Source organism: Habropoda laboriosa, unplaced genomic scaffold (genome assembly GCF_001263275.1).
Source record: "Habropoda laboriosa isolate 0110345459 unplaced genomic scaffold, ASM126327v1 scaffold10, whole genome shotgun sequence".
Lineage (NCBI taxonomy): Eukaryota > Metazoa > Arthropoda > Insecta > Hymenoptera > Apidae > Habropoda > Habropoda laboriosa.
The window spans coordinates 400,174-420,258 of record NW_017100129.1 but is presented as its reverse complement, the minus strand read 5'-3'; the positions used below and the strand labels follow the sequence as shown (position 1 = coordinate 420,258).

The 20,085-nt window shown below is 41.6% G+C and overlaps 1 protein-coding gene across 1 annotated transcript in view; it reads left to right on the top strand.

Annotated features, from left to right (window-relative positions):
* LOC108570148 (spondin-1) overlaps positions 1–17,578 on the top strand; it is a 20,166-nt gene extending 2,588 nt beyond the window's left edge. The window contains exons 2-12 of the mRNA XM_017931978.1: positions 5,892–6,080; positions 6,254–6,438; positions 9,218–9,406; positions 9,788–10,074; positions 11,615–12,018; positions 13,327–13,498; positions 13,604–13,847; positions 15,207–15,390; positions 15,466–15,629; positions 15,693–15,845; positions 17,415–17,578. Coding sequence (XP_017787467.1) covers positions 5,900–6,080; positions 6,254–6,438; positions 9,218–9,406; positions 9,788–10,074; positions 11,615–12,018; positions 13,327–13,498; positions 13,604–13,847; positions 15,207–15,390; positions 15,466–15,629; positions 15,693–15,845; positions 17,415–17,495 — 2,244 coding nt within the window. The 5' untranslated portion in view covers positions 5,892–5,899 and the 3' untranslated portion in view covers positions 17,496–17,578. The remainder of the gene's footprint in view (positions 1–5,891; positions 6,081–6,253; positions 6,439–9,217; positions 9,407–9,787; positions 10,075–11,614; positions 12,019–13,326; positions 13,499–13,603; positions 13,848–15,206; positions 15,391–15,465; positions 15,630–15,692; positions 15,846–17,414) is intronic.
* Positions 17,579–20,085: the final 2,507 nt, after the last annotated feature.

Sequence of the window (20,085 nt, the reverse complement as noted above, 5' to 3'; positions counted from 1 at the left end):
TTTGTTCTCCAAGGATGTGTGCACGCTCGTTAAGACACTTCCTGAACGCGAAGGAAATGTAAATAGTCGTTAAAATATTAGATTCAGATTGGAATCTCGTATACTTTTTTTTAAGTGTACCAGGTCGTTCTTTTAGCTCGTGTCGAATTTTATAATTTAGGCGAATATTTCTTTGATAAGAAAGAAATCTAAGTGCTTTCTCATTATACGAGTCTTTTCCTTTATGTCGTTGCTGTAGAATTTTCCTGGATTTTCGTTAAAATATTTTTTAGTTTCAACAAGAGCTCACCAACTTGAAAATTGAAATTAAAATTAAAAGTTACAGATTAGAGAGATCCTGAGGATATTGTTCAGTTTCGAATCTCGTTGTATACTTTTAGTGAATTAACAGGTCATTCTATAAGTTCGTGTCGAATTTTACAATTTGGACCAAAATTTTTTGAAAATTTTTCTCTATAATTGCTTATGCAATTAACTAACGTTAATCCAGAACACATCATGGTGAGTGGTGACAGACAGATAAGTTGGTAAATTGGCTTTGAGCTAATAGGCACAACTACTGACGCTAAAATAATATAAAGAAAAACAGTTTAGACCAATATTTCCAGCAAATCTTTAAATTTGATAAGAAGGACTTCTTTTTTTATTTTCTTTTATGTCGTCGGTACAGAATTTTCTTGGATTTTTGTTAAAATATTTTTTAGCTTCAGCACGAACTTGTAGGATGACCTAATGATACTTCTGAAACCCTTTGTTTTCCAAGGCTACATACTCTCTCGTTAATAAGTATTAAGACACTTCCTGAAGCGAAGGAAACATAAATAGTCATTAAAAAATTAGAAATCCTATAAAAATTGTTCTGTTCTGGGATCACGTAGTATACAGGGTGAGTCACCTAATTGTTTTAAAAGTACAACAGGCCACTTAATTATTCTCTCTAGATATGGTGTCGTAATTTGAACGGTGGCAAAGGGTGAATAAGAAGGAATGGCGAAAGGACGAAAGGAAGTTTCGCATTCGATTAAAAATTTTAGAATCCAAAGTTGTTTTAAGATTATACTTAATTTCTGTTACTATATGCAGTAGAAGAAAATATATACGTTCGTGTAAAAACGGTAGGTGATCTTGAAAAAAGTAGGAAAAAAGTTTTGTCCATTCCATTCGCCCTTTGAAACCATTAAAATTGCCGTTGCTAGTGAAAATAATTAGGCAAAATATCCTATCTACAGTGGAATTCGGTTAATTGGGACACATAGGGACCGGAATAATTTGGCAAAATCTGAAGAACGTAAAAAACGAAGCTGAAAAGGATTTATTGAAAATGTGTGTGTTCAATAAGTAACTAAACACGTATTTATATTCCGGTCTTCGGTATCTGTCCGAAATAAACGGCGGTCCAAGTTAACCGGAATCCATTGTATTACTATTTACCAATTTGTCAGGTTGATTAGATACATTTGGAGCGCCACAGGTTTTCCACTTTCAATCCAAAGTTAGAGTATCTTATATACTTTGCAGAGCTCCAGAAGCAGCCTAATTAATTTATCCTAACAATTTGACAAATGCTTTTACTAATTTTTGCCCCGTTTTTCCCAGAAATTCAGAAACTTTAGTTAAGAAAATTAAACTAAAGAAGACAAAATTTCTAATTATTTTACACATACTTTTACTAATTTTTGCCCCGTTTTTCCCAGAAATTCAGAAACGTTAGTTAAGAAAATTAAACTAAAGAAGACAAAATTTCTAATTATTTTACTAATTTTTGCCCCGTTTTTCCCAGAAATTCAGAAACGTTAGTTAAGAAAATTAAACTAAAGAAGACAAAATTTCTAATTATTTTACACATACTTTTACTAATTTTAGCCCCGTTTTTCCCAGAAATTCAGAAACGTTAGTTAAGAAAATTAAACTAAAGAAGACAAAATTTCTAATTATTTTACTAATTTTTGCCCCGTTTTTCCCAGAAATTCAGAAACGTTAGTTAAGAAAATGAAACTAAAGAAGACAAAATTTCTAATTATTTTACTAATTTTTGCCCCGTTTTTCCCAGAAATACAGAAACGTTATTTAAAAAAATTAAACTACAGAAAACAGTACACTGTGATGCAAAATTTCGCAAAAGAGTGCAGTTCAAGTCAATCGATTTCTACGCGAACATAATCGGTGACAAAACACTTATTAACGACAGAGTACCCAATTATCCTTCCTTGTCCCCTATCTCTCTCCTTACTTCATTCGCAATCTCTTTCTCTTTATCAGCTCTTACTTTCCCCGACTTTTCCGTCTGTCCGCTCGTTTGACAAGTTCAGAAACAGAAACGCGTCGAAACTCCGGTTCCCGATGAATGGATCCGACGCGGCGATTCACGCATTGGCGGAAGCGCGCGGCGATTTCCGCCAGGCAAACGCCGCTGTGTCCCTGTTTCATCGAGTCCACCGTTCTAGAAACCTACACCTACATACGTGCCGAGAGTGGCGATCTCTAGAGCCGGTTCGAACTCCCGACCCACTTCCCAGATACACTCGCGCGTAATCCGATGCATCTCTAGTCTTCTGCCCGACCATTAGCTGCCCCGCTCATTGTGCTTACTCACCTCGATCTCTCGATCTTCCGTGAGACTCGTCATCTGTAATACCTGTCGCTCGGAGCCTGTGCCTGAAGACCGAGCGATCGTTTTGTAACCGTGCGTTTGATTGTCGCGTTTCACGATCTATTTGATCGCCGCGCGGTAGAATCTGCGGACTGAAAACGTACGCAGCAATTGAGCCATTCGGAAATTACAGCGACTAACTCTCTTAACCTCTTTAATGCTCACATTTTTTGTCAACTTGACGCGCAGACTAAGATCAACTTTGTCTTTTTTTATTATTTCCTGGGCGCGTGGAAATTATTTTCTGTAGCTTACCTTCTTTGGGCTATATGAAAAGCGAAAGAAAATAATTTTTAAAAAGTGCACTCGAGGGGTTGAACTGAATTTATTAAACTTTTTCGTTTAGACAGAGTTAAGCACGAAGTGCATGCTTCGATAATAAAATTGGAAGAGTTTGAAAAGTGGAGTTAGTCAGTTTGGCTTGCGAGTGGCTCAATTAACAAAGTAAGGAAATCAGTTGTTATAGATTCGATATCGAAGTAAAATCCACGCTTCTTCTTCTTTTATCGTGTTTCATTTTGTTTACTCGTAAGTATAAGCGAACATTCTTGCCACGTGTTGGTAGAATAGAAGAGTCGAGGTTTGCTTGCAAGCGTCAAGGTTCTGCCGTGTTTTAGATATTCCGAAATTGTACAGACTGTACGTGATAGTAATTACCGTCGCGTCTCTGATCGTCCTGTTATGTAGAGATTGTCTAGAATAGCTTCAGTTGTTCAGTGCACCGTGTGCGATCATCTGTTTCTGATGGGAATTTGAACGGTACAGCCGGGGGAAGAAATTTAGCGTATAGTCGGCGGAAGGAATACAGCGAAGTGGTAAATTAAAGGGCAAACAATTCGCTCGCATCGTCTGAATCTCTCGTTACGCAATTTTATATGATTCGATTCGTCGGTGTTATCGTGTCGGACAATAGTAGAATTTTTGCGATTTTGTTAGAAAAGGTGGGCCTATTCGTCGATCCTTCGGCACGTCAACTTCTCAGCTCTGCACAGTAATTTATGCGACCTTTTAGGGCCCTTATTTTCTCAAGTTTCTCTTGATTCGCTTGTCGATATACTCGAACACGTAAATAACGTCATATTTGTTCCGCTGGCTATACCGAGTTAACCCTTTGATTAATGGCCTCTCGAAGGTAAAGCGTTCGCTGTGTGCAGCGAAGAAAATTGAATTCACACAGCTTTACCTTTTACACGCGATGGATATCGTATCACGACTGAAAAATAAGTTGCTCGGCAATTAATCATTGAATAATAAACAATCTGAACGGTGCATCTTCTCTATCCATAGGTATATTAAATGCTTTAACCCTTTCGCCACGGCAGACTTTAACGCGTAGCGAGGGTGACCGACGGTGAATTGTGAACCACGGCTGCAAAATTTCTTATTTTGGCCGCATCGTTTTAAAATTCGATTTATTAAACTAAGGTGGAAGTGCGTCAAAAGTCGCCAACAGTGTAAAATGGTTCTCCTTCGTAAATGATTTTATGATGTTACTAATATCACAATATTACCTGCAACCGCTACTACATCTTTCAAAGAAATTAGTAAAACTTCAGCTAAAGTATTGGATGATTGCGAAAGTTCGTCCCCGATTTTCAAAGGTGGCGAGAACCTTCGGCACAGACGTTTCCTTTAGCGTAATGTTACATTCCTATTGTGTTTTATTTTCAAATAGTTATTCATTTCGTTCCATTTCAGTTTCGCATGAAATCTTTACTTTCAGATCGGGCACGAACTTTTCCAATCGTCCAATATATGGAGAAGAAATGGACGAACATTGCAAAATTGCAGCTTCTTTAAAAAAGATACACGATTCACAAGATTCCACAAAAGAATACCCTTGAAAAGCAATTTAAACGGCCATCCTCAAATCGTCTGTCACGAAATAAAAAGAAAAGCGCCTAAAGACGTGAATAGTACACAGCAATGAATTAGAGTTAACAGCCTCCAGGCGCCAATAATACATACAACATCGATATCAATGAAAGGGTCATAAAAACGAGTGCACTTCGCAATCTCCCATTATTTCTTCCTTCGAGTGTACATTTCGAGCGACACACGGCTCCGTAACGTCGATTAAGAAAGAAATTCGAAACAGTGGAGAGTGTTCGAGTGTCTTCATCACGGAGGATCGTTGTTCCCCGAGAATCGGAGCTCATTTATCACAAACCACTGTTGCGAGCGTTCTCCGGTCGATGGCAAATGCGTCGGAGTTTCTCGTCACGGCCAGTTTACATTGGCGTGCGCCTCGTAACTTCGTCTCTTACGTCACGTACCGTGAAGGCACGCGAATGATGAGGGGACGCGTGTCGCAAGCGGATCGTTCTCTATGATCCATTGGATCCAAGGAAACCTCTTGCCCTAGAAACTAACTGAATCGAGCTTCTCTTCTTTAGGGAAACGTCGCCGATCGAAGTCAAAACGGGACTTTCGATTTCTCCTGTTAAATCGCGATACAGCTCGCGATCGTTGAAACCTTATCACTCGAGCCGCCGTAACCTTTAACTCGGTGGATTTATTATCGCGTTACCAGCGGAGATTCGATCGTTCTTCACGATTACCACGCATTTTTCTCTCTCGCCAATTCAAGGATACGATCCCGCGATCTCTCCGTTTTTACTGACAGAGATCGATACGAAGAAACTGTCTTGTTTACCGTTCCGTCGTTTCTCAGCCCTCTGTGTTGCTTTTGGAAATCTGAAACAGTTTCGAGGGAACGAAGGGAGGAAAAGAAAACGGAAAAAATGGGTTTTTATTGACAGAGATCGATACGAAGAAACTGTCTTATTTACCGTTTCTCAGTTCTCTGTGTTGCTTTTGAAAGTTTGAAACGGTGAAACAGTTTCGAGGGATTGAAGGGAGGAAAAATAAAGCGGCAAAGATTGTTGACAAATAGGGTAATTCCGGGAGAGACGGACAAGGAAAGTATTTCGTACATTATCCGCCATATGTGGAACGCGTCGGTATTCTTTTGTTTCACGGAAAACGATCGAGCGTGGCTCTCGGTGTTTTTTCTTCCATATCTGGCGGATAATGTAGGAAATACTTGCCTGGTCCGTCTATCCCGAAATTACCCTACACGTGTGAAATTGTACGCGACAATTTCATAGAAATTATTCGAGAAGAGTTTCGTTGTCGTTAGTTGTGGAACGTGCACGGGAACGAACTCAGTTGTCCGTTGAATTAACAAGGAGAATTTGGCTGGTAGCAGAACCGATCCGAAGCGCATCGATCATTTCAGGCTGCACCATGTTGTTCCTGACCGTGACAGCGTGTCTGGTGATCGCGGTCCAGGCCGGATGCCCTATGAGACCGACCACGGAGCAAACTTCCGTTCCGAGGACCATTGGCGACGGTGGCTACAGGATTCTCGTTAGCGGGGAGTCCGACAAATATATTCCCAACGCTATTTACACGATCAGTTTGCAAGGTAACGACGTTTGCTGCGGTTTCTCTCAAAGATCGCGTTATTTCGACCGTGTACACTCGTACAATTTTCCACATTCGACCAGTGGTACTCGATGAACTTCGTTTAACACACACACACACACGCAGATAGATATACGTATACAGTTGTCGTTCAGCAAATAATGTTAATTTCAGGTTCGAGAACACACGAGAGACTGCAACAATTTACGCGTTTCACGCTGTCTGTGCACTCTCAACACTCGCCGAATAATCCTGCAAGTAGAGTAGGCTACTTTCAACTATTTCCCGATGGTCTGACCACTTTCAACGAAGACTGTGTCAACACGATTACTGAGGCTTCAGATTTCCCGAAATCCGAGGTGAAGTAGATACTGTATGCACTTAAAATGAATAATTACTGAGATATTTATAAAACAAGTAAACAAAGTAGTGTTAAGAATCACGCTGACTGAGAGTATTTCTTAATAGAAGATTATCAATTTGAAGATATCTCAGTAATTATTCATTTTAAGTTCCACTTTCTAACAATACCTTTTTACGCAGAATTTGATGCTTTATCCGAATTCGAAAAAGAATATTAGATACTCCATTTAAAAAACTGAAGGTGACTCTAATATCTCAATGAAAAGGAAAGGTAATAAAAAACAGATTAGAGCACTGTATGTCCCCTTAGATACCATGCAACTTTTGTTTGAAACATTTTTTCGTACAACGAATAACTTACGAGTTATTTGAAGTCGTCATGTTAGGAGACTCAACCTGTATGTAGGATGCTTTGTGGTAATGATAATGGACAGAATATGATAAGTGAATACAGTAATTAGTACAAATCGCAACGGTAAGGCAACTGCTATGCAACTCTATCAATTATGAAACGACACTTGCAATTTTAAGATAACTTAGACGACACTTAAAGGACTGACATAACACTTTGACGATTTTTGTAACATTCGGACTCTATGTACCACTCTGACTCTATCTGCAACACTCCATTTCCAATACTCTAACTCTATTTACAACACTCTATATTCAACACCCTGACGACTTTTACAACACTCGACTCTATCTGCAACTCTGAGTCTGTGTACAACACTTCCTCTATCTGTAACTCTGTTCTATCTAGAACACTGCATCTCCAACACTCTGACGAATCTTGCAATACTTTATATCTAACACTCTGATGACTCCTTGTAATACTCGCACTCTATCTGTAACTCTGATTTTATATACAACGCGCTGACTCTATCTGCAACACTTTGACAACTCTTACAACATCCCGACTCTATCTACATACAGCACTGCAAAAACAGTCCTATCTACAACACTCCGTACCCAACACTGTGGCGACTTTTACAACATTCCGACTCTATCTGCAGCTTTGACTCTATACACAACACTTCGTCTCTATCTGTAACTCTGCTCTATCTACAACACTGTATATCCAACACTTTGACCACTTTAACAACACTGCGACTCTATCTGCAACTTTGACTCTATGTACAACACTGCGACTCTATCTGCAACTTTGACTCTATGTACAACACTTCATCTCTATCTGTAACTCTGCTCTATCTAGAACACTTCATCTCCAACACTTTAACGACTTTCACAAAACTCTGTCTCTATCTACAACACTGTATATCCAACACTTTGACGACTTTTACAACACTGCGACACTATCTGCAACTTTGACTCTATGTACTACACCTCGTCTCTATTTGTAACTCTGCTCTATCTAGAACACTTCATCTCCAACACTCTAACGACTTTTACAATACTCTGTCTCTATTTACAACACTGTATATCCAACACTTTGACGACTTTTACAACACTGCGACTCTATCTGCAACTTTGACTCTATGTACAACACCTCGTCTCTATCTGTAACTCTGCTCTATCTAGAACACTTCATCTCCAACATTCTAACGACTTTTACAATATTCAGTCTCTATCTACAACACTGTATATCCAACACTTTGACGACTTTTACAACACTGCGACACTATCAGCAACTTAGACTCTATGTACTACACCTCGTCTCTATCTGTAACTCTGCTCTATCTAGAACACTCCATTTCCAACACTCTGACGACTCGTAAAACACTTTATATCCAACACTTTGACGACTTTTACAACACTGCGACTCTATCTGCAACTTTGACTCTATGTACAACACTTCGTCTCCCTGTAACTCTCCTCTATCTAGAACACTCAATTTCCAACACTCTGACGACTCGTAAAACACTTTATATCCAACACTTTGACGACTTTTACAACACTGCGACTCTATCTGCAACTTTGACTCTATGTACAACACTGCGACTCTATCTGCAGCTTTGACTCTATGTACAACACCTCGTCTCTATCTGTAACTCTGCTCTATCTAGAACACTTCATCTCCAACACTCTAACGACTTTTACAATACTCTGTCTCTATCTACAACACTGTATATCCAACACTTTGACGACTTTTACAACACTGCGACTCTATCTGCAACTTTGACTCTATGTACAACACCTCGTCTCTATCTGTAACTCTGCTCTATCTAGAACACTCCATTTCCAACACTCTGACGACTCGTAAAACACTCTATATCCAACACTTTGACGACTTTTACAACACTCCGACTCTATCTGCAACATTCTGACAATTGTTCCAACATCCTGACTCTATTCATTACTAACTCTATCTACAACACTGCAAGGAAAAACTCTTCTTTCGTCTTCTTTCTCTCCTACCGTACGCACACACTATTTCTTAATTTTTCCCATTAAAAGTGATCGACTCGTGAGTCACCGCTTTCTCTTTCACAACTTTCATCCTGCGCCTCTTATAAATCTCAAAAACTTCCCAAATTTTCAACCTTAAAACTACCTAAGAAGAGAGAAACATTTTCGCCATACTACGCATACGTCTCTCCCTCGTTTTTCTTAATCACTCCGGTATCTAGGTCCCGCGATAGTGATGTACACATTTCTGTGTACCGCGAAAATGCACGGAGGCGGATCGCAGATAAATTTCCGCCGGCTGGCCACCGGCCAACCCGTCCGATGGTGTTTGATTCCTCCGTGTTATCGCTGGCCAGGGCCGGCGAATTTCCGCAACGAGACAGTTAAAACGTTCTTACCTTGGCGTAGATCCAAGTGATGTGGAGGGCACCGCCGCCCGGTTCGGGATGTGTTATCTTCACCACGATGGTGTTCGAGAATAATGTACGCTGGTACGCCGAGGATGGCGGGCTAATCAAGACCTTCTGCGAGATGGGACCGGCCGAGGTCGAGACTTTAGACACCAAGTGCTGCGCCTGCGACGAGGCCAAGTACTCGGTGAGCTACACGGATGTTTGGTAAACTCGTGTCGAACGATAAACAGTAGCAGAGTGATTTAACCCCTCAACGCTTACAATTTTTCTCCAACTTGACGTGCCAAAAGTGATCAGCTTTATTTTTCTCAGAGTATAGAAATAAGTTTCTCCCTGTTTACAACGTCGTAACTTACGTTTCTGTCACAGTAGAAAGGATATGGAAATTGCATAAATTTAATTAATATTAATTCATTGACAATAGAAGTAAAATTGCATAAAACTGAGACACAGACATGAGCGTAAAGGGATTAAATGTAAAAGAAATGTTGTGCTGTAGAGATCGTGAGTGAATGTTTAAATTTCAGCTTCTCCATTTTTTGCTTCTTTCACGTGTACGTTGCAGCTAACGATGGAGGGAATCTGGTCGAACGTGACCCATCCGAAGGACTTTCCGTTCTCCCTCTGGTTGACCCACTTCAGCGACGTGATTGGCGCGTCTCACGTGCCCACCTTCTCCTTCTGGGGCAAGGACCATATCGCCACTGATGGCTTCCGGCAATTGGCCGAATGGGGCTCCGCGTCTGGAGTCGAAGCCGAGCTCAGGGCTAATTCCAATCAGTTGAGGACTCTCGTCAAGGCTGCCGGCCTTTGGTATCCCAATGTAAACAGCAACACGAGCACTAGCTTCAGGTAGCCAGTTACACACCTGTATCTTCTATCTGCAATTCGATACCGATTATCCGAAATACTCGATTAACCGGCACATTCGCTCCGATTGTTCTTCGGCAACCGTCGCCGATCATGTTTCGCGCGAACAAACGAAGGCCTCTTTGAAGGCACACAGGAAGGAGGAAATAGAAATTAAATTTTGACACGTTCAGTGCCAGGTCAGATTTATGTACGACTCCCACTAATATTCGGACACCGAACCTGTCGACTTGAGTTTTTTCGAGAAATTAGAAGGACTAGTGTACTAGATGCCGTGTTCAAGAAATTTGGTAAAAAGTACAATTTGTAGGAATCGCGAAGAAAATTGTAAAGGTCGCTGTTTACAACTTTTTGTACCTGAGTTTGTAACGAAAATTTGAAACTTACGTTTTGTAGATCTATGCCAGTTATACATATTATGCTGAAAATTTCATCAAAAATCACAAAATCTAAATTTCATTTTTTCGCCGTTTCCCTGACTTTTGTTAATACGCCGCACTCCAGTCTCGGTTGCCAATCGAAACATTGTCGTTGACACAAGGAATTATCGATATCAAACATGTTCCGTCGCGCAGGTACGAAACACGCGGGGTCTTCGTTGACCGGGTTTATGACACGCTCGCACCAGAAGGTTATTTTTGAGAACAAAAACGCTTCGCAGCTACGCGAAAATATAAGTAATTTCTTGCAAACAATGGCTTTAAAGTTTCTATCTTTCGGCGTCCTCAATAGCCGAAGAAGTGTCATAAACCAGGGTTCCTGAAGGGTCAATCCACAGGGTTGACCTGGCGGGAATTTCTGACGCGTCACCGAAGGACAGCGAAGATTCCACGCACACTCCTTCCAAAGAAAAGCGCGCTAAGGGCGCAATGGAAGGGTGGGTGACACTCGAGGGGCACGTTGATTGGTAATTTGTACTTTCGTGAAAAACCAATCAGCGTGCCTTCTTACACTTGGCGGAGGAGTCACGGCGGACTCCAGAAAAATTCGGGGATCGGCAACGACATTCGCAAAGATTCTCTCGAGCGAACGACATATACTCTTCAGCCTTCCGAGGAGACACATAACGTACCTTTCGAGTCGCGATCGACCACTCGAGTCATTTTGAAACAGAGTCATCAATCGTTCGTGACGCACTCCACGTTTTCCTAACGTTCCGAGCAAACTAAAATTTGAATTAATTACCCAAGATTGACTTGGTGGGCAACAGTCGCGAGTTTTGAACATTCACAGAAGAACGCGACGCGACAAAACATTTGACGAAGAAAGTGGAGGAATTCGTGTATCGTGTACGTAGCATCGTAACTTGCATCCATAGTCGTTTTCTAAATTATTTCCTTCGTTATTGTCACTTCATAGGTGTAGTCCAATTATCCGGCATATTTGATTACGTCCGTAGCATCGCCTCTGTCCCGAGTATTTCGGATAATCGGAGCTCTACCGTAGCCTCCTTGGTACGCTAAGTTTTCTGCGATAAAATTCAGAAACAGAAGGGAGACGAGTGTTTTATTTTTTCGTTCAGAGTGGACAAGAATCATCCTATGCTCTCGGTAGCTTCGATGTTAGGACCATCTCCAGACTGGGTGGTAGGTGTGAGCAAGTTGAACCTCTGCAGAAAAGACTGCACCTGGACAAAGAGCGAGATAATCGATTTGTACCCGTGGGATGCTGGTACGGACAATGGGATCACCTACATGTCGCCGAATTCGGAGACTAAGCCACGAGAGAAGATGAAGCCAATCACCACTTTGTACCCTGAAGATCCTAGAGCGCCGTTTTACGATCCATCCGGAAGACCTATGTTACCACTTGCCAGGTTGTACTTGAACAGGGAGAAGACTATTCCGCGAGGGTGCGACGAGGAGATCCTTCAGCAGCAAGTGTCGCAGCTAGAGGTGGCTGAGAACACCGAGGACACTTCCAGACGTATGAAACTTTCGATATTTCTGCTGTAGTCCGAGTTAGACGATGTAGCGTGGTCGTGAATACGTCGAAAATGGACCTGAAATCTAATTTTTAGTTCTGTGTCGATGGATTTAACCTTAGTCCGGTGTTCGGGTCTTTTTTGACCCATCGCCTTCTTATTTTTTCCGTAATTTTTCGTGTTATCAAGTTTAGGTTCCCTTGGGTCTTTTTTCACCCAAAGACCTGAACACTAATCGTACAGGGACTTTATGTATACCTATTTGTTACCGTAGCCGGTGAATTGACCGGTTGTGAAATAAAGATGATATTTTTCTGAAAGGAATACAGGTGATTGTTAATTTAACACTGACGTCCGCAGATTTCGCTGAAAACCTCGTCGCTGCCGCCGGCGACTCTCGCCTCTAAATCGCCCCTAGAAGATCGTACCGCCGGCATTTTTCGCTCAGTCTTTTAGAGTGTAATTACGAAACATTTTGTGGGGAAAATACGTGGAATATGAATTATTTATATTACGTTTTATAGCCAAAAAGATGAAGTCATGTCAGCGTGACGCCGACCGAAAATCGCTCGCCCGGCGAAATCACGTATACGGGACAGCGGACGTCAAAGTGTTGATATAAGAAACAACGCAGAAAATTTAAAAAAATTACATATCAAATTGGTACTGTGGGGTTTTTTGTATGAAAGAGTGAATGTGAGAGAGCTGGTGTGAATGGCCTGGGCAGGAAGAACGAACGAAAGACGATCGTGCGTGGCGCATTTGTTAATGTTTAGACAATAACATGGGTTAGTGTGTGTGTGATGCGTGTGTTGGAGAAAAAGGAGAAGAGTGTAAGTGGTGTGTGTTTGACCAGCGAACGAGAAGCATCGAACCGTAATTATTAAGGGAGCGAATTACATCTTCTGTGACAGATAATATTAGTGAACAACACCGGCGACGCTTGGGGTACTTTTAATTTAACATACGTAAAAAGTAATTAACAAAATCCCACAGTACGGTTAGTGTTAAGTGCATAGTCGAACGGAAAAACGCACTAGGGTCAAACAATACAGATACAGAAAGAAACTCCTAATATTAAATACTGGAATATTTGAAATAGCAAATGAAATACTGCGGGTCAAGTCGTCGTTCTTTCTTTACGCAGAAACCTAAAACAAAACACAGCGCATAGCCTTAGATGCATCATCATCAACCACTACCGCATTTTGAGAGTACATTTTACGACCTACATCGTGGCCCAGACTGTATTCAATAATTCCACCAAAGATATTTCTTTGAATCGACGTAATTTTCATTTTATCTTGCAGCCGAATGTCAGACGACAGAATACACACCGTGGTCAACATGCTCGGTATCTTGCGGCAAGGGTCTGCGGATGAGAACGAGATCCTACCTGATGCCAGAGAAAGCGGCGATGTTGAAGTGCAATAGGCAATTGGTTTCCAAGGAGATGTGTGTCGCATCCATACCAGAGTGCTCGTAAGTACTTGGAAAGTATCGTTATTTTCCATACAAACTCTCCGCTCCCTCTCTTCGACTCCCTTATCGTCGACTAAAGGATTACACTTGCGAATCTCGCTTCAGGGGCGAGGAAGATACCGACGATAGTTTGCCCGTCTTAAACAACCCCTTTTGCGAAACCACCGAATGGGGTAGCTGGTCCGAATGCTCGTCGACGTGCGGTCCAGGCTTGAAAATGAGGACCAGACGGTTCAAGGATCGTATGGGCCGTAAACGATGTCCTAACGTGTCTCTCTTCGAGAAGGTGAAATGCATGGAAGCGGCCTGTGCGCCTGGCCTCGAGGAACAGATCGATCCTGCGTGCAAGGTATCTGTTTCTTTTGAGTGTCGCTTCTGCAATGCGAAATTTTTCTTTTTTACTATCCTCGTTTGCTTGCCGTCTGTTTGGAAATAATAAGGAACAAGTGATTCAGCTGTAATAGCACGATATTCTGTCGGTGGTAACTTGAAACTTTGAATCGTTTGACTGGTTCACTCCTGGAAAATTGAAACAGAATAAGAAATATACACTACCTGGCAAAAGCTTCGAATCACCTGTCAATTTACATCGACATTCAATTCGTTATAGATTGGAAATTGATGTCGTGGGGATCACATAGCAATTCACCTGATTTGGAAAAAGAAATTTGTTAAAATTGTTAACTTTTCCTGGAAATTTCTGTGTAACTTGCAACGCACAGCGATACTAAGCCTGAATATCGTAATAGAATATAATAAATTCAATGTCTTTGTATTCTAATTTTCTCGCGCTCTGAACTCGAACGACAAGTACCAACTGATCGTTACTGCACCCGCACATTCTATCTCTATCTATTTCTCTACCCCTTACACTTGATGCAGACATTATAAACAGAGATACTAGCTCCGTACTCCTATCACGACTTTTCGAATTTACGTAGGGTGAACACCTGAGCTGGAAAGCTCGGAAGATGTTTCAAAGAGTAAGGTGAAGAAGGTTAATCGATAAGGAGTGTGCTAAGATGGATTTTCATGATCGAGACTGAAGAGGTGTAATTTAATGGAAAATATTTGAAGTTACCATCGTTAATTATAGTATTATTTTATGCATGTCTGCACTATTACCACACTGACTCTCATTAACAACTCTGACTCTTTTTCACACTCGCTTTTCCACTCTGACTCGACTCTCTTTTTAACGCATCATCCACTCTCTTTTGTTTTCGCATCGTTTTCCCCTTTCTCTGTCTACCCTGCATCTGTTTCTCCTCTTCCTTTCGGTCTCTTTTTCTGTCTCTCCCTCTCTTTTTATGTCCCTCCACTCTCTCTGTCATTCCTCTCTCTGTTTCTCCTCTGCCTTTCTGTCTCTCCCTCTCTTTTTTGGTCTCTCCTCTCTCTATTTCTCCTCTCTTCTGTCACTCCCTCTCTGTTTTCCTTCCTGGCTCTCCTCTGTGTCTTCCTTTCTGTCTTCCTCTCTCACACTCTCTCAGGCACTCTCAGAAAAGAAATCCCCGAGTGACTATGAACCCTTCGTTCACACCATAATCTCAAGCACCCAGTTCCAAACACTCTTCTTTCGCACTTTAATCTTCCCACCTCAAGTACCCTTCATTCGCGAAACTATCGTTCCAAAGAAAATAAAAGCATCCGTGAAAAAACTCCATCCATCCTACACTACTTCATACGTAGCTCTCGAAAATCGTTCCAGGCAACTGATTGGTCTGATTGGTCACCGTGCAGTGCTTCCTGCGGCAAAGGAGTGAAGTTGAGGACCAGGTTGTTGATGGTCGATCCGTCACAGCAACAGGAGTGCTCCTCGAAAATGGAATTGCTCCAGCAACGTCCTTGTTTGGAACAGGCTGACTGTACATTCGACATGGCCACTGCTAAAGGTACAATTTTCAAACATTTTTTGAAAAAAAAACAGTCACACGCTAAACAGTTTACCGTTACATTCGTCGTTACAGTGGTTTGTATGGAGGAAGCAGATCCCGGACCTTGCAGAGGATACTTCCAGAGATGGGCGTTCGTTCCTCAGAAGTTAATGTGCGTTCCATTCGGTTACGGTGGTTGTCGCGGCAACAGGAACAACTTCCTCACGGCTGAAGAATGCAACAGCACTTGCGGTATCGTGAGTACAGCGTTTACTTTAGATTCTAATAGAAAGTTGGAGACGATTTTGTTGTAACTTCAGGTTAGAGAACTTCTCACTGGAAAACCTTCGAATCGAACAATCACACAGACACCCACAGCACGCGTTGATTGCATCGTCAGTGATTGGTCACCTTGGTCACCGTGCAGCGTTTCGTGCGGAATTGGTCGCGTTTCCAGTTATCGTTCTGTCATCGTGAGTTCAATCCACTTTCAACGAATCTTTTATTACAACGATATTGATTTTATTATCGAGGCTTTCCGGTGTAAAACGCGTCCTTATGGGAAAAGTATTCTTACGTTTCGAAACACAGAGATGATCACTATTAGACCGCGGATTTTCATGCATTTCCAGGAAATTTAAAGGGCATGTACGGTGCTCGACTCGTTTTCAGCTCGAACTCGGCTAGTATCGTTGCGCTCCCGACGTGTTAATCCCGGAAGGGCGAAATTCTAGTAGTTGGTGTGGTGATGGATTCATCAGGCAAAGGTTTATGGCACGATCGCACCTACAGGCTGTTTTTGAGATTAGGATTTAATTTACTATTTTATGCTTTAACGTCCATCCTAGCGAAGGCCGGTAGAATCACTTAATTAGAGTTTTTTGCCGCTTGTGCCTTTCGCGCTCAATAGCTTAAGAACATGCCATAAACCACGGGTTTTCCGAAGGGTACAATTGTCTGTAACGGTCCGCTGGCCGATGAGTCACCCGGAGGAATTTCCCGAATTATTATAAACATTTGGTTGCCCTTTGGGATCTTCTCCCACTCCACCAGGGTAAAGCACGCTAAGGGCGCACTGGAAGGAGTTGGCGAGAAAATTAGGCACGTTGATTGGCGATGAATACTAGAAAATATTCACCAATCAGCGTATTTTTCAAGAACCACCGCTCTCGAGGGCGAAGACGAGCTCTCGAGAAGTCAGAATCATTACAACCATCAGAGCAGAAACATCTATCAGTCAAACTAGTCACTTAGTTTTTACATACAATAAAAATTACACAAAGTTAGAAAGGCAACACGCATTTGTCCATTTTTAAACAGTCGGCTCAGTGCGACAGCACACACGGGCTACATTAATACAAATCAACAATGGCGAATAAGAGGCTTCTCTTCGTAAGAATATTTTTGAACTCGTTTATTTGTGGTGGTGCGTGGGTATATATTAGGTCGGTGTATGTTGTGATTGGTTGGACGTTGAAGGTGGTGGAAAAGGAGGACTCGAAAAATGCTGAGGTGTGATTGGATATTAGGAAACTAGTGGAAGGAGAACGTGAGGGTGAAGGTGGTGTGCAAAAGTTGAAATAATTTGGGGAAAACCCGGAAAGGGGAAATGGATAGGGAACATGACCAGGGAAGGAATTTGTTAGGGACTAGGAAGACGGCTGGGAAGGACTGTTTGTTAATTTATGATGTGTTAGTGGCCGGTGGGCTGCGCGACCGGACAGGGCAAGATTGCACAAAATGCACGTAACACGAAAAAATCTCAAAATTATAGTGCTTCTTATAACACCTCACAGGTGAAATAATTTTCTACCCAAGTTCTACTTTCTTTTTCTGTATTTGTTTATCTATTTTTCCGGGATATTCTGAAAAATATAAATTCGCACAAAAATCCACAATCTAATCATCAATATCACGATAATCATTATCGCTGCGTTTCGCAACTCCGATAAAATTAAGCCTCACTGAACGAAAGCCCCGATAATAATTACACTCGAAACGGCAAAACTCTGACATCCTCGATATCGATTTCGTATCCTCAGCAAGAGCCACAAAACAGAGGACATCCCTGTCCCAAGAAGCTCCAGCGACGTTCCAGGTGCCAGATGGCGCCTTGCATGTAACGCCTTAAAGAAATTCAACGTTTTTATTAATAAATCTGACGCAACGAATAGAGAAGACGAGGAACACGCTTAAAAACGAAGCAGAGAAGGTATCTCGTTATCTTTATACAAAGTATTCTACCAAGGAAACACCAGTTTCCCCTTAACTTTTCTACGAAATGATGGGTATGAAATAAACCGATGTATCAGAATAAATGGTATTTTATTAATGGTCATTCGTGATCTTCCTACTCTCGGTCGAGTTGCTCGAATACGCTGGGCTACGAATCGCAAACGAACGTGATCGAAAAACTGGAAAACGGCTCCTCGATGAACCTATATACATACATTTTTCTCTTCCTTTTTGCTCGTGGTTTAACAAACTGCGCGAAAAAATGCGTTCTCGCTAAACGAAATAAATTCGACGGCTTGCGGGGGTAAAACTGACGCGTTCTGAAACAAGCGTAGAATCTCTTTCCAATATTAAGTACATAAATGTATATAACGTTAACTCTTTCTCTCGAATAATAATTGCATTCTTCGTCAAACATCTTTCTCTAATGTTTAACCAGTCAGCTGTCGCGACCTCTGGAGTACCTAAAATGTGTCGCCAAAAGTAAGCGACGACGAGTAATACACCTATCCCCCGATTTACACGATTTCACTTTTACACGGTTTTCAGAATAACGGCTTTTCAGATATATAAACTGTTAAAAATAAAAGTTGTACAATCATTTTTTAATACCGTTCGTTTGTTAACACTGGCATTAAACTAAAAAAATGAACGGAATTTCACCTATCCCCCGATTTACACGATTTCACTTTTACACGGTTTTCAGAATAACGGCTTTTCAGACATATAAACTGTTAAAAATAAAAGTTGTACAGTCATTTTTTAGTACCGTTCGTTTGTTAACACTGGCATTAAACTAAAAAAATGAACGGAATTTCCCCCTTTTCTTCATCGATCGCTCGCTCGAAACTAAACCCTGACCCTGAATATTTTTTGTTTTTCATTTTTATTTCATTTTTATTTTACATTTCAAATAATGAATTTAGTTCAATCACCGACTAAATTACGCGCATTTTCTTTTTTCCCCGATTTACACGGTTTTTCATACAAAAAGCCATGATTTCGATTTACACGGTATTTTGAGGAACCGATCATCCGTGTAAATCGGGGAACAGGTGTATTTCTGAAAAGCCGTTATTTTGAAAACCGTGTAAATCGTAACGAAACGACTGTTTTACTCCTTGGTGTGAATGTCCTGAGGTGATGAATGTGTGATTCGATTTACACGGTATTCTGAGGAACCGATCATCCGTGTAAATCGGGGGACAGGTGTATTTCTGAAAAGCCGTTATTTTGAAAACCGTGTAAATCGGGGGATAGGTGTACTCGTCAAACACAGAGTATGTGCGGCTGTTGTAACGAAACGACTGTTTTACTCCTTGGTGTGAATGTCCTGAGGTGATGAATGTGTGAAAAAAACAAAAAAGAAGTAAAAAGCAGAGTGGCAGTAGCAGTAGTTGTTAACACGTTCCGTGCCGGACCGATTTTCGGTGACTTTCCGTTCACGCCGCGTGGGTATCGAGACTAACAGTTTTGCTTTCCACCCTATGTGTCTTCCAATATTTATAAGATCGCAAAAGTCATTGTTATCGAGAAAAAGGTAACGTTTAAGATACGCTACAGAGCAAAGGAAAAATTGTTCTTTTAACAAATTATCGCCGTAGTTGCACAGTTTAAGTCAGCGGAAGGAAAAGACCGAAGTATCAAATGGCCTTGCAAGAGTTGTATGAATGGACGCGTGGACGGTCCTGGTTTATCTACGTCGAAGCGAAGAAGTCCAGGCTCCCGAGCCTGCCGTAAGCCGGGGCCCAGTCGCAACATTTGGCGCACTCACGTCGCGACAAGTGTCAGGTAAGGACCCGGCCACGCGACAAGTAGAGGAGCGCCGTAGAGAAAAAGACGCGGAAGAATGTTTCGAGGCAGAAAGTGTTGCAGAAAGCATTACGGAGAGCACCGTGGAGGGTAGAGTATTACGAGTCACACGAACGAACAGGCATACGACCGACCAATATACTAGGGTGGATTGAAAAGTTCACGGCTACTTGTAATTTTTACCGAATAATAGGGGGAGTTCCCCTAGCACCGGACGCTTAAGGTTTCTCTTAAATAAATCTCTCTACCTGTGCACACGCGAGTGAAACGCGTAGAAAACTTATTTTTACTCCTTTTGTCTCCTCTAGGAGATACGCGGAATAACGGCTCGGTAGCGTTTCAATTATTGCAGGTATAACTAATGTCGGATATTAGGTGCCGTCCGGCGTTAAGGGAACTCCCCCTATGTAATTAATTGTGTACTAATGTATACAGTTTCGTGTCTCTGTCGTCATTTTTCTCCCTTTTAGAACTAGTGAAGTAGAGCGATTCGCAGTAGATGGAGTAGAGATGGACAAATTTAGAAAACGAGCAGCGAACCAATACCTGAAGATAAAGGACCTCGCTTCAAAGATCATTCAAGGACCTTGCAAAAATTATTCGAAATTCTTGCGAAAATCATTCAAGGTCCTTGCGGCGATGTCCTTTGTCACCAGGTACTGGATC